The 11833-nt window shown below is 52.4% G+C and overlaps 1 protein-coding gene across 2 annotated transcripts; it reads right to left on the bottom strand.

Annotated features, from left to right (window-relative positions):
* Window positions 1-2126: 2126 nt before the first annotated feature.
* On the bottom strand, window positions 2127-11533 carry LOC121147037 (testis development related protein). 2 transcript variants are annotated; one of them, XM_040966717.1, is made up of 3 exons: window positions 11429-11533; window positions 3839-3936; window positions 2127-2941 (listed from the first exon to the last, which is right to left on the bottom strand). In XM_040966717.1, the coding sequence occupies exons 1-3, from the start codon at window positions 11531-11533 to the stop codon at window positions 2596-2598; spliced, it is 549 nt and encodes a 182-aa protein (XP_040822651.1). In that variant the 3' UTR covers window positions 2127-2595. The 2 variants fall into 2 exon arrangements, with proteins under 2 accessions (XP_040822651.1, XP_040822649.1); XM_040966715.1 differs by having other exon boundaries at window positions 3839-3942.
* Between the last annotated feature and the right edge of the window lie 300 nt (window positions 11534-11833).

Consider the following 11833-nt stretch of genomic DNA (forward strand, 5'->3'; position numbering starts at 1 on the left):
AAGTGAATAGCCTCTTCGGAGAGGACACGTGTGGCCCCCTCGTTTGTCCAGTCCATGAGTGAGCATCCAAGGGGCTCCTGGGATACGCAGCTGATCTGACCACAGAAACCTGGCATCAGTACACAAGCCTGGGGAGAGGCTTAGCCCTGACCAGCACCCCAGAAACACTGGGAGCAGGGGCTGGGAAATCAGCCACTTTCCCATTTCAACAGAGAACGAGGGCAGTGTGTGATGGCTGGGAGGCAAAACTGAAGGACAAGCCTGACACAACCACTCGGCAATGGTGGGACCCTCGCAGCCAGCCAGGGAGGCCGTGCGCACATGCATGCTGCTTCATGCTACTTCCTGCTTCAGGAAAAGCACTCATGTACCTGCTGCATCTGAAAATGGGTTTGAAGTGCCAGGAAATGTGCCACTGGCACAGGGGATGGCTTAGGGTTGCAGTTAGCAGACTAATAACCAGGCAGACAAGTTGTCAGAGTACAGAAATGAGTTTTACTTTTGAAAACCTTATAAGTTACCTGTTGCAACCAGTCATGTTTGCAGCACAAAGTAAATGAATGTGGGGCAGCACACAGGCCGCTAGCAGCCAGAGCCTGCCCACTGGCCTGGAGTGCACACTAGTGCTCACAGTTAAAACAGGACAAGCATCCTGCACAGCTCTCTGTGCAGAAGAGGCCCAGGCTGCCCACCCTGTGCTGAGACACGCATCAGGCACACCATGATGGGCACAGGCACTTGGCATTCAGCAGGAAGGCACAGCCTGAGCATTCTGTTTGCTGCACACAAGACAGCGGGCCCACAGTGACCACCTGAGCAGACAGGATTTTCCAACCCAATTATGACACTAAGGTAACAAACTCTCCTCTACAGTCGCACAATTTCAAGGTTGTGACACAAACAGGAATCAGTGAATGCCACTTAAAGCATGCCCTCTGCCATCTCTGAATTGAGTGACAGGTGATGAGTAAATGACTGACAGATACATAAGATGGTACACAGGACAGAGATGACTGTGACTGAGATAATGTGTGAAGAGAGGCTGACCCCTGAGTCAGGGGCACCCCACTCTGAACAGGAACACACACACAGTAGGGACAGAAGGATGTGCATGATAAATGGAGCATCTCCCTTGTTCTGGGTAGTGGGCCCACAAGATGGCTAGCAACCAGGCACAGGAACATGACAGGCATGAACCATGAACTGGAGCCTTTGTTTTTAACCAAAGGATCACACTTTCTATGAAGCCACTAAGACAGCAGAAGCCAACACAATGTGTGGGACGCAGGGCAGGGGACACATAGCACAATGTGTGGGATACAGGACAGGGAGACACAGCACAACATGTGGGATGCAGGCAGGGAACACAATGCATGACGTGTGGGATGTAGGGTGGGAGGTACACAGCAGAATGTGTGTGGTGCACGCAGGGGACATGCAACAATGTGTGGGACGTGGGGCGGGGACACATAGCACATGTAGAATGTGGAGTGGGGGACACACAGTACATGTGGGATTGGGGTGGAGCTTACAGCACGATTTCTGGGACGCAGGCAGGGAACACGCAGCAAAATGTGTGGGACACAGGCGGGGGACATGCAGCACGATGTGTGGGACGCAGGCGGGGGACACACCGCATGACGTGTGGGACACAAGCAGGGGACACGCAGCAAAATGTGGAACGCAAGGCGGGGAGATGCAACACGTGTGGGATGCAAACAGGGGACACACAGCACGATGTGGGACGTGGGTCCCACACGCAGCAAAATGTGTGGGACGTGGGTCAGGGACGTAGGATGGGGGCACACAGCACAATGCGTGGGGCTCAGGGCAGGGGAAACAGCATGTGTGGGATGCAGGCAGGAAACTGCATGACGTGTGGATGCAGGGTGGGGGAACATGATGCTACACAGGATGTGTGGGTCACAGGGCTGGGGACCCAGGGTTTCTGAGGACAGGGAGCTGTTCGGCTCCCCACTGGGTTGACGTCAGACTCACAAACAGCTCACCCTAGCATGACGTTAAGAGGCACTTCAGTAGTTAACACATAATTCCATCTCAGAGGTGAATGTTTTCCACACACAAAATAGGCTATAAAGTGACTATATGTAGCCATACTTCATAGCACTGCTTTAATCTATAAACAGAAGAGAAAATTTTTCAAAGAAAATAAAGATGAATATTTGCAAGTTCAGAAATAAAAATAAAGCTCCCAGGAGAGCCACTGTCCCCAGCACAGGACAAGCACTCTCCAAGCCGTGCTTTGTGTGCAAATGTAAGCTTCACTTTCCCAGGAATTGCTCACATATTTTTAATTTAGGAAGAAAAAAGTTCTAAGGATTCATTTCTTGTCCTAGACTGTGATTTTCTGGCAACTGCATAGCTGCTACATTCCTGTGTCAGATGGACACATGTCACATGCAGGAGCTGCAGGAGGTAGGAGGGACGGACGGCTGGACACGGTGGAGGTGACCGGCACCGACAGGGCAGGTGGGCCTCATCCTCAGAGGCCCCACCAGGTGCTGGGAGCACAGTGTGGGGGTCCAGAGTCCCCTGAGACATGAGGTCAGGCATGAGGCTGGTGTTGGCTCCCTCTCACTCGGCCTCCTGCCAGCCATCCCGCAGGTGCCCTCTGCTCTGCCGGCGGATATTGACCAGCTTGCCTGCAGCCCGGAGGCTCCATCGGGAGCTGCCTGTTGAACTGGCCAGGCTGGTGTACTTAGAGGAGCCCTGGGGGGCATCCTCCCACTCTGGCCAAGGCAGGCAGCTGCCCGCCATGTCCCCTGAGTCGACAGCTGCATCTCCCTCAGCCAGTCTGGGAGGTTCCCAGCCTTCCATCTCATCCGGTTTCCTGGGCTGTGTGTTCTGCTTCAAGACCAAATTGTCCCAAAATCCAGGCTTCTTCTCAGCCTTGAGCTCCTCTCTCAGTCGTGTGTTTGCTCTGCAGGAGATGAGAGAGGTACTGAGGACCCAAGCCACACAGCCTTCCATGGACACAGGCCTCTTTGCAGGCCTACGTGGACACTGCTCAGCAGACAAGCCACTAAGGACAACAAGGCTGCTGTTGACGGCTCCTAGTGGAGGCCACGTCTCAGGGAAAACCTCCCAGACATGCTGGGCTGAGGGGTCTAGAAGGCCACACCAATAAGAAGCTGCAGCCCCACGCACATGTCCAGTATGCATGACAGCCAGGGCCCCAGTGCTGGACACAGATTTTACCAGCCCCTCTGCTCTGACAGTGAGCCAGGCACCATCTGCTGAGCAGGGTCAATCCTGACACTGTGAGCAGCTCCTGGGAGAAAAGCCGGGCCAGGTCCAGCTCACAGGTGCCACCATCTCAACCAGGTCTGACTGCTGGCCAAGGATTTGGAGGGTTAGCCCACACAGGTCCTGTGCTGAGGAAGCAACGGAAAGGCAGGCTCCAAGCTGCCATCTCAGCAGCAATTCCCCACCCTGCATGGACCCACCACATGGGGCAGTATCAGGGAAAGGCGACCTGCATGTTCACCTTAAGGGCCTTCTTAATGTGGGAGGGCTATGGCACAGTTGGCAGCAGGGCCAGCGTTCTGAATTCTCAGTCCTGCAGTCTCACCGGCACTTTTCTGCAGCCTGGGATTCAGCAAATGGCCTAGTAAGGCTCCGGCCACCTCCTCTCTACATGGCCCCAGTGCTGTGCCCAGAGGGAAATGCTACTTGATCTCAGTGCGCAGAACCCACAGGCAGCATCTTGCTCTGGCTCACAGGGTACAGGAACACGGTACCTGCAAGGAACTGCCCACAGGGACAGAAAGTGTGGCTGACACCAGCCACCCATTAGGGGCTACCCCAGCTGACTTACCCTTTGGACTTGGGGGGTTTATGGCTTTCGAGCAGATGCTGTTCATCGTCTTTGTTAAATAGTGAAGCCATGTCCTTCCACCCTCGGAAACTTGCTCCCTGCACCTAACAGAAGGTTCAGGAAAATGTCAGCGGTGATGGAGTGAGTTGCTAGAGACAGGCTTTCTTCTCAATCACTGAAAGGTAGGAAAACACACATGCCCACACAGACTGAGTTGTGTTCTCTACAAACACATACCGCCACACAGAGTTGTGCCCGTCCACATGCACACTTCCCCACACACAGTGTCACGCCTGTCCACACACACACACACAGTGAGTCAAGCCCATCCACACACACAGAGCTATGCCTGACCACACACACACATACATACATACATATAAATTGTGCCCATCCACATCCCCACACAGACTGAGTTATGCTCACCCACATGCACACACCCCCCCACCTCTTGTGGTCTCTTTTCCTCCCAGTCAACACAACACAGCAATCAGGAGTGAGGACATGAAAAGTCACTGTTTCATAGCCCAGGCTGCCCAAAGAAGCAGCAGTCTGGACCCCAGTCTAGGCAGTTCTGTGGAGTCCCAGGGCCACAGGGTGGCTGTGGGCAGTCCCCAGGCCACAGGGACAGGCTGAACCAGGGATACAGGGCAGCCTCAGGTAGTCCCAGGGTGCTTGTGTCCCTAGCTGAGACCCTGTCCAGATGTGGCAGCTGCTGGACACTCTGGTCCACTCTCCTCCCTACTTCTTGTCAATGCTGTTTCCAACCAGATACCTCTAGACTGGCCCAGCTTCACCATCAGAGGAGGCAAGAAGTGCTCTCAAAAAACCCATGTACCTAATGTTTCCTGTGTTAAAAGAGGGAGGAACCCAGAAAGTATCAGCATTTCCCACAATGCAAGACTCACCAAAGAAAGCAGCACTCCAGTGGGCCAGCCAGTGACTGACCAAGAAAACCAGACTGGGCAGTCGCCAGGGGAAGACAGTTTACACCGGTGACACGCTTTCTCCTTCTATGAGGCACCAGACATTGGCAACCTGGCCACCCTCACAGCCCTGACCATACCCCTCGACAGCACTGCTGACAACCCTCACGGCCCTGACCACACCCCTGGACAGCACTCCTGACCACACTCATGGTCCTGATCACACTCCTGGACAGCACTCCTGACCACCCTCATGGCCCTGACCACACTCCTGGACAGCACTCCTGACCACTCTCATGGCCCTGACCACAGCCCTGGATCACACTCCTGACCACCCTCAGGGCCCCAACACCCTTGTCTGTACTCTTAGGGAGCTTATGGAAGCAACTGTAACATGTCTTGACCTGTATGCATGGACCCCTAGCATCCTCCTGTGCAGGAGCCCAGGTTCCTGAAGGAGCAGGTACATGGTAGTCCCCAGGATTCTGTGCTCCTGCCCCTGCGCACACCGCCATCCAGGCTCCCCTGTGGCTAGGTCCTTACACCAAGCGAGAGAAGCCATGGCACTAACCAAGTGTGGTGGGGACAGAGCTGGCTAGCCCTGGGCTAGGGAAAAGATCCAGACTGTGGCTTAAACAATGCATGGCAAGAGATGTGGGACACCGGAAGTAGGAGGAGAAGGAGAAAGGAAGCAGAAAAGTTCATTCTGAGAAGCTATGTCATGTAGGGTGGGGCTGCAGACCCCGCTCAGTCTCCCATCCCAGCTCCGGGAGTCCAGCTCCTCCACCCTAGCTCTGGCCATGCATGGAAGACCCAGGCCACCACCCTGGCCACATCTATGCTGTTGTGGAAAGTGGGGAGTGAACCAGTGAGCAGAAAACCAATCTAACACAAAATGAAAACGGTGATTTTTAAAAGCTCACCCTTCATCAGGGGGAAGTCCTGCAGACCAGCTGACCTGGCCAGCACTACACCAGTCCAAGGTCCACAGAGAACAAGCTTGCACCCCTTCCAAGGATACACAGAACGAACGAGGAGACAGCAGCACTCAGAATTGCAGATGGTGACAAAGCACCGCAGATGGGCCCTCCTGGACCCCGTGCCACAGGCTGGCCAAGAGCCACGTCACAGGACAGCTCACTGGACTGAGGGTGGGCCTGGGCAGTCAGGTCACACCAGGATTCCCACTACATGCAATCAAACTAGATTGAGTTTCCACCTAACTCTAATGAGACTGGTCGACATTCAGAACTCTACTAACAATACTGGCCAGCAGAGATGTGGGGAGAAAGGGACCCTATTTCACTGTTGGTGGGAGTGTAGGCTAGTATAACCACTATACAAGTCAGTATGAGAAGTGCTATAAGAACTGAAAATTGGTCTACCAGCTGATTTCTCATCTGAGCCCTTACAGGCTTAGAATGGAGAGAGAGTACAGACCCTAAATAAGAGACTGCTGACTCAGAATCCCTACCCACAGTGCTCATTTACTCATGATGGTGAAATAAAGATCTTTTAAGACAGACAGAAATTTAAAGAATTTGTCACTGCTTGCCCGGCTCTGCAAGGCATACTTAAGGACATATGTCCCACAGAACAGAGTCATCATTACGAGAGAATGTGGAGACAGATACCTACACAGATGAAACACAAGGCCATTGCAGGGTCACATCACTGTTTACCAATAATAACCTAGAATGTTAATGTCCTAGATTCTCAAATCAAAAGACACAGACTGGCTAAATGGATTTAAAATAATAATAATAAAACACAAAAAGACCCGTCTATTTGTTGCCTGCAACACACACCTCATCAGCAAAAATACAGATTGAAAACAAAAAGAAGGATAATGTTATCTCATGAAAATAGAGGGGGAAAAAGAACAGGAGTATTAATCCTAATACCAGAAAAAAAGAAAACAAAGAAAAACAGACTTGACCACAAAAGCCATTGACAGAGACAAGGAAGGTCACTCCCTAATGATCAAGGGACCACCTAACCAAGAAGTGATAATAGTAAATGTACTTTAAAACAACTTGCTAATGGATCCAACACAATAATAATAGGGAACGTCAACACCCCACTTTCATCAATACACAGATCAATTAAGACAGAAAATCAACAAAAAACAACAGAGCTAATCTATTACTATAGACCATAGGGACCTAATTGATATCCACAGAACATTTCATCCCACACTTGGCAGAATACACATCTTTTCATCAGTCCACAGAACCAATTCTAGGCTAGACAACATGTTAGGCCATAAGCAAGATGCAGAAAATTAAAAAAAAAAATGTTGTGTCTTGGGCCCCGGCACCCAAGTGGCTAAAATCCTTGCCTTAAATGTGCCAGGATCCCATACGGGTGCCGATTCTAATTGCGGCAACCCCACTTCCCATCCAGCTCCCTGCATGTGGCCTGGGAAAGCAGTCAAGGACAGCCCAAAGCCTTGGGACCCACGTGGGAAACCTGGAGGAAGTTCCTGGCTCCTGGCTTCAGATCAGCACAGCACCAGCTGTTATGCTCACTTGGGGAGTGAATCATTGGACGGAAGATCTTCCTCTCTGTCTCTCCTCCTCTCTGTACATCCAACTTTGTAATAAAATAAATAAATCTTTACAATAAAATTAAATTAACTTAAATTAATAAAATAATGCTCTGTCTCTCCTCTCTGTAAATCTGCCATCCCAACAAAAATTTTAAAACATTAAAAAAAAAAAAAGAATAAGAATTTTAAGGAGAAAAAAAAAGATAAATAAAAAAGTGAAATGATAACATGTGCGTTTTCTGACCATCATGGAATGAAGCTAGAAATCCACAACTCAACAGACTCTAGAAAACACGCAACACAGAAAGACTGGCACGTGACAGAAGGACCAGTGGGCAACAGCAGAAAGCCAATGAGAAATCAAAAAACTCCTGGGAACAAACGAAGATGACAGGACAACATATCAAAATTTATGGGACACAGCTAAAGCAGTGCTAAGAGGGAAGTTCATCACAATTAATGCCTGTATCAAGAAATCAGAAAGGCATCTAAATAAATGATCTAGCAATGCATCTCACAGACTAAGAAAAATAACGCAACAAATGCAAAGCTAGTAGGAAGAAAGAATTAAAAATAAGAGAAGAAATAACCAAAATTGAAATAAAAATACATAAGGTCAGTAAAACAAAGAATGGGATGTTTGAAAACAAACAAAATTGATATACCATTAGCCAAATTAACCAAAATAAATATAGGAGTCAGAAATCAGTAAAATAAGAGATGAAAAAGGAGACATAACAGTGGACACCACAGAAAGACAAAGAATCATCAGGAATTACAGCAAACAGCTATACGCTAAAAATTTGGAAAATCTGGAAGAAATGAACAGATTTATGGACACAATCTACCAAAACTGAGTTACGATGACACAGAAAGCCCACACAAACCCATAACTAAGATGGACAGTGAATTGGTAATCAAGACCCTCCCAACAAAGAAAGCTCAAGACCAGATGGCTTCACTGCTGAAGTCTACCTGACTTTTCAAGAGCTAAGTCCAACACTTTTCAAATATTCAAACAGCTGAAAGGGAGTGAATCCTCCCAAACTCCTCCTATGAAGGCAGCGTCACCCGAGTCCCCAGACCAGAAAAAGATACAAGAGAGAAAGACAACTACAGCCCAGAAGCCCTGATGAGCCCAGATGCAAAACTCAGTAAAATACTGGCTAACCGAATCCAACAAAACATCAGAAAGATCACTCACCCTGATCAGGTGGGATTTACCATGGTATGTAGGCAAGGTTCAACATAGCAAATTCATAAACGCGATACATAACATCAACAAACTGATCATCTCAACAGACACAGAGAAAGCACTGGGTAAAAACATAACACCCTTCATACTAAAAAACCTTAAGTAAAATGGGTGCAGAATGAGCAATCAAGTCAACACACAATAAATGCACAGCCAGCACCATACGGAATGGGAAAGTGGGAGGCATTCCAGTCAGCTCTAGAACCAAGCAAGGGTGCTCACTCTCACTGTGACTGTTCTATACTCTAACCCTGGCAGCTTTAGCCACAGTCATTATGCCAAAAAAGCAATCAAATGGATATAAACTGGAAGGAAATCAGATTATCCCTGTTGGCAAGTGTAAGACTCCTTGTCTGGCAAGTCATGGGATCAAATTTGCACAGAAATCCTGGCCTCTGCAGTGCAGACAACCCCAGGGTGAGTGAGCAAGGCACAGGACTGCGTAGGGGCTGTGGCTCCTCTTAGGCCTGACAGATGAGGGATGCAGGCAGGAGCAGGTCTGGACAGAAGAGTTCCCAGGGCCTCGTGAAAGCTTCTCTGGACCTGGATCCAGCACAGGAAACATAACTCTTGCCTGTGGCCCCTCCAACCCCAGAGAACTAGAACTGCGAGGAGAGGTCTGGGAGCAGCAGTGACCCCAGAGTGGCAAGTGGGTGGGGTTGCAGATACCGCCCAGGATGCAACAACTGCTGGAAAAACCATAGAGCCTTCCTCCATGAACCTGCACCAGGACCCTAGAGGGGCAGTGGCCTCTCATCCACCTGGAACCACAGCAGCAGGCACAGTACAATGCACATGGGAGGGGGTGGGATGTGGGACAAAGGCCTTGGTGAGTGGCAGCTGGCTCTTTCTAATGGTGGGTCCCGTCCCCGCCCCCGCTCTGAGTCCAGGTCCCTACTTCCTCTCCCTGGCCTGCACAGCACACGTCTGCCAGCCAACTGTAGGCGCTACTAAGGAAGTTGTCTCTGCCTAGGGAGAACTCACAGGGGGTCAACGTGGATGGATGAAGCCAGAGACAAAAAAACACAAGGGATACCCCGACCCAGGGAACACTGGGGGTAGGGTCAGGAACTAGCAGGTGTGACATGTAGATCGCAAGTCCAAGAAATGGGGTCCATACCATGTCCACAGTACGCAGGTACCCACACACAACCCCCAACCACGTACCACAACCCACAAACGCTCTGCTCAGACTAGGAGGGCACAGCCTCAGGGCGCACCTCAGGCACCTGCACACTGGAGAAGGGCCAGCCCTGTGAATGCACCAGGAATTGCTAGCACACAGCCATGGAGGGGCAGACAGAAGTGGGAGCCCACCTGGGCAGGACAGGCAAGGCCCACAGACCTGTAATGGATTAGACTGGCTGGTTATTTCCACGGCTGTAACCCTCCTAAGGAGATCTGCTGAAAAGGACTGGGGGCAGCATCCTCCATCTTCACTTTGTAGGCCACAGCAGGGCCAGGCCAGGGCCCAGCACTTGAACCATCTTCTGCTGTGTCCCAGGCCGTGAGCAGGGGTCTAGGCTGCAGGCAGAGCAGTCGGGACTGGCGTCACCACCGGCTGCTGGTGCATGACTTGCCATGGTCAGCAGATGATGTCAAAAATGTCCTGTGGCAGCCTTGGGCTGGTGTTAGGGTGTGCAGGTGCACCCCTGGTATGTGGAAACGCTGCACCTGCCCCTTCATTGTGCTGCTACTTAAACGCTAATGTCTGCCAAAATAAAGAACGATACACACAGAGGAGGAAGAGACGATGGTAGCCTGCAGTGGCACCCCACATGGCTGCTTGTTCATGTCCTGGCAGCTCCACTTCTCAACCAGCTGCCTGCTGGTAACCAAGAGAAGCAGCCAAGTACAGCCCTGGAGTCCTGTACCCGCAGGCTCCTGGCTCCTAGCTCTGGCCTGGCCCATCCCCAGCCATGCAGCCTTTTGGGGGTGAGCCAGTGGATGAAGGACTCTCCATCCTTGCGCCTCTCAAGTGAGTTTTAAACAGCAAATGGTTGACAATTTTGCCACAAGGAGCTGGGGGAGGACGCTGGCCTCTAAGGTCCTGGTGTTTCCACATTCTCCAAGTTAAGAATTTTTGCAGTAAAAACTTGGGCGGAATATGCAACTCTGGAGTCAATGAAGATGAGTACACCTCAGGACTGGGGAATCCCAGAGCCGAGCCACGAACTCGGGGGATCCCAGAGCTGAGCCATGTACCACCTGAGGACTCGGGGAGTCCCAGAGCTGAGCCAGGCTGTGCGTCACCTGACTGGACAATGCTGGCCCATCAAGTGCAGCCACCCACAGTTGAAAGATAGCTGCCGCGTGTGACTGGAGAGGCCCAGGCCAGACCGCATTACTGCTGAGCGCACGCAGTCTCAGGGCGGCAGAACCATGTCTCTCAGGAGTGGGTAAAACCAAACAAGAGGGGACAGAGCCCAAAGACCCTGGGGGACAGGTGGGTGGGGTAGCTCCTTTCACCCTGGGGGCCAGGTGGACGGGGCAAGCCCTCTGACCTGCAGGGGAAGAACAAGGCCAGAAGGGCCTGTTTGCAGAAATTCTGGACATTCCAGACATAGCTGGCCTCGGTGCTGTGGGAGGCCCGGCACTAGGTGAGGGTGGCAAGTGCCTCAGGCCAGCACGCACACGGAGGCTCGGGGTGTGGGGAGGACGCGCTGCCCAGCACAGCTCGGGCCCAACGCCTCAGGCTGCCCTGGAGACCACCGGCGCGCGTCTTACCCCTCGGGCCTGGCCCTGGGCTGTGCGTCCCACACCTGAGCTCCCACCTACCCCAAATCTCCACCTGCGCCCCTTACCTGCCTACACCTGCGCCCGCGCCCCGCACCTGCACCCCCGCCACCACCCCGCACCTGCGCTGCAGCGGCGGCCATCGCAGGCGGCGGCCCCTCGGGCAGGCCGTCCTCCTCCTCCGGGGTTTCGTCAAGAAGCACCCGGCCCCGGCTCAGCTTCCACATAGTCGGGAGGGCTCCGGCGTCCGCGCTCCTCCCGCGCCGCGCTTCCTGCAGGACGCGGGCAGCTCCCTGGGCCAGTCCGCCCCCTCGCCGCGTCGCAGGCCCGGCCCTCACCCGGCCTCCCCGCCCCTCGGACGCAGCCCCCCGACCGGCCCCGCTTTTCCGGAGCCGCGTCCCGCCCCGGTGACCCGCGAGGAGCCGCCCCTCAAGGCCGTCCCAAGAAGGAGGCCTCAGCAGAGTCCTCCCCAGGCGTGTTCACGTCCGCTCGGCTACCATGGCAACGCCACTGCCCCACAGCCCTTC

Source organism: Ochotona curzoniae, unplaced genomic scaffold (genome assembly GCF_017591425.1).
Source record: "Ochotona curzoniae isolate NIBS_2020 unplaced genomic scaffold, NIBS_Ocur_1.0 scaffold_4506, whole genome shotgun sequence".
NCBI lineage: Eukaryota > Metazoa > Chordata > Mammalia > Lagomorpha > Ochotonidae > Ochotona > Ochotona curzoniae.

Excerpts from the sequence above, each read along its gene's own strand:
- LOC121147037 (XM_040966715.1), bottom strand. The coding sequence starts at position 11,533 with ATGTGGAAGCTGAGCCGGGGCCGGGTGCTTCTTGACGAAACCCCGGAG. Across the intron at positions 3,943-11,428 it reads TGGCCGCCGCTGCAGCGCAG|GTGCAGGGAGCAAGTTTCCG; the intron begins GTGCGGGGTGGT and ends ACCTTCTGTTAG. Across the intron at positions 2,942-3,838 it reads AAACCCCCCAAGTCCAAAGG|AGCAAACACACGACTGAGAG; the intron begins GTAAGTCAGCTG and ends CATCTCCTGCAG.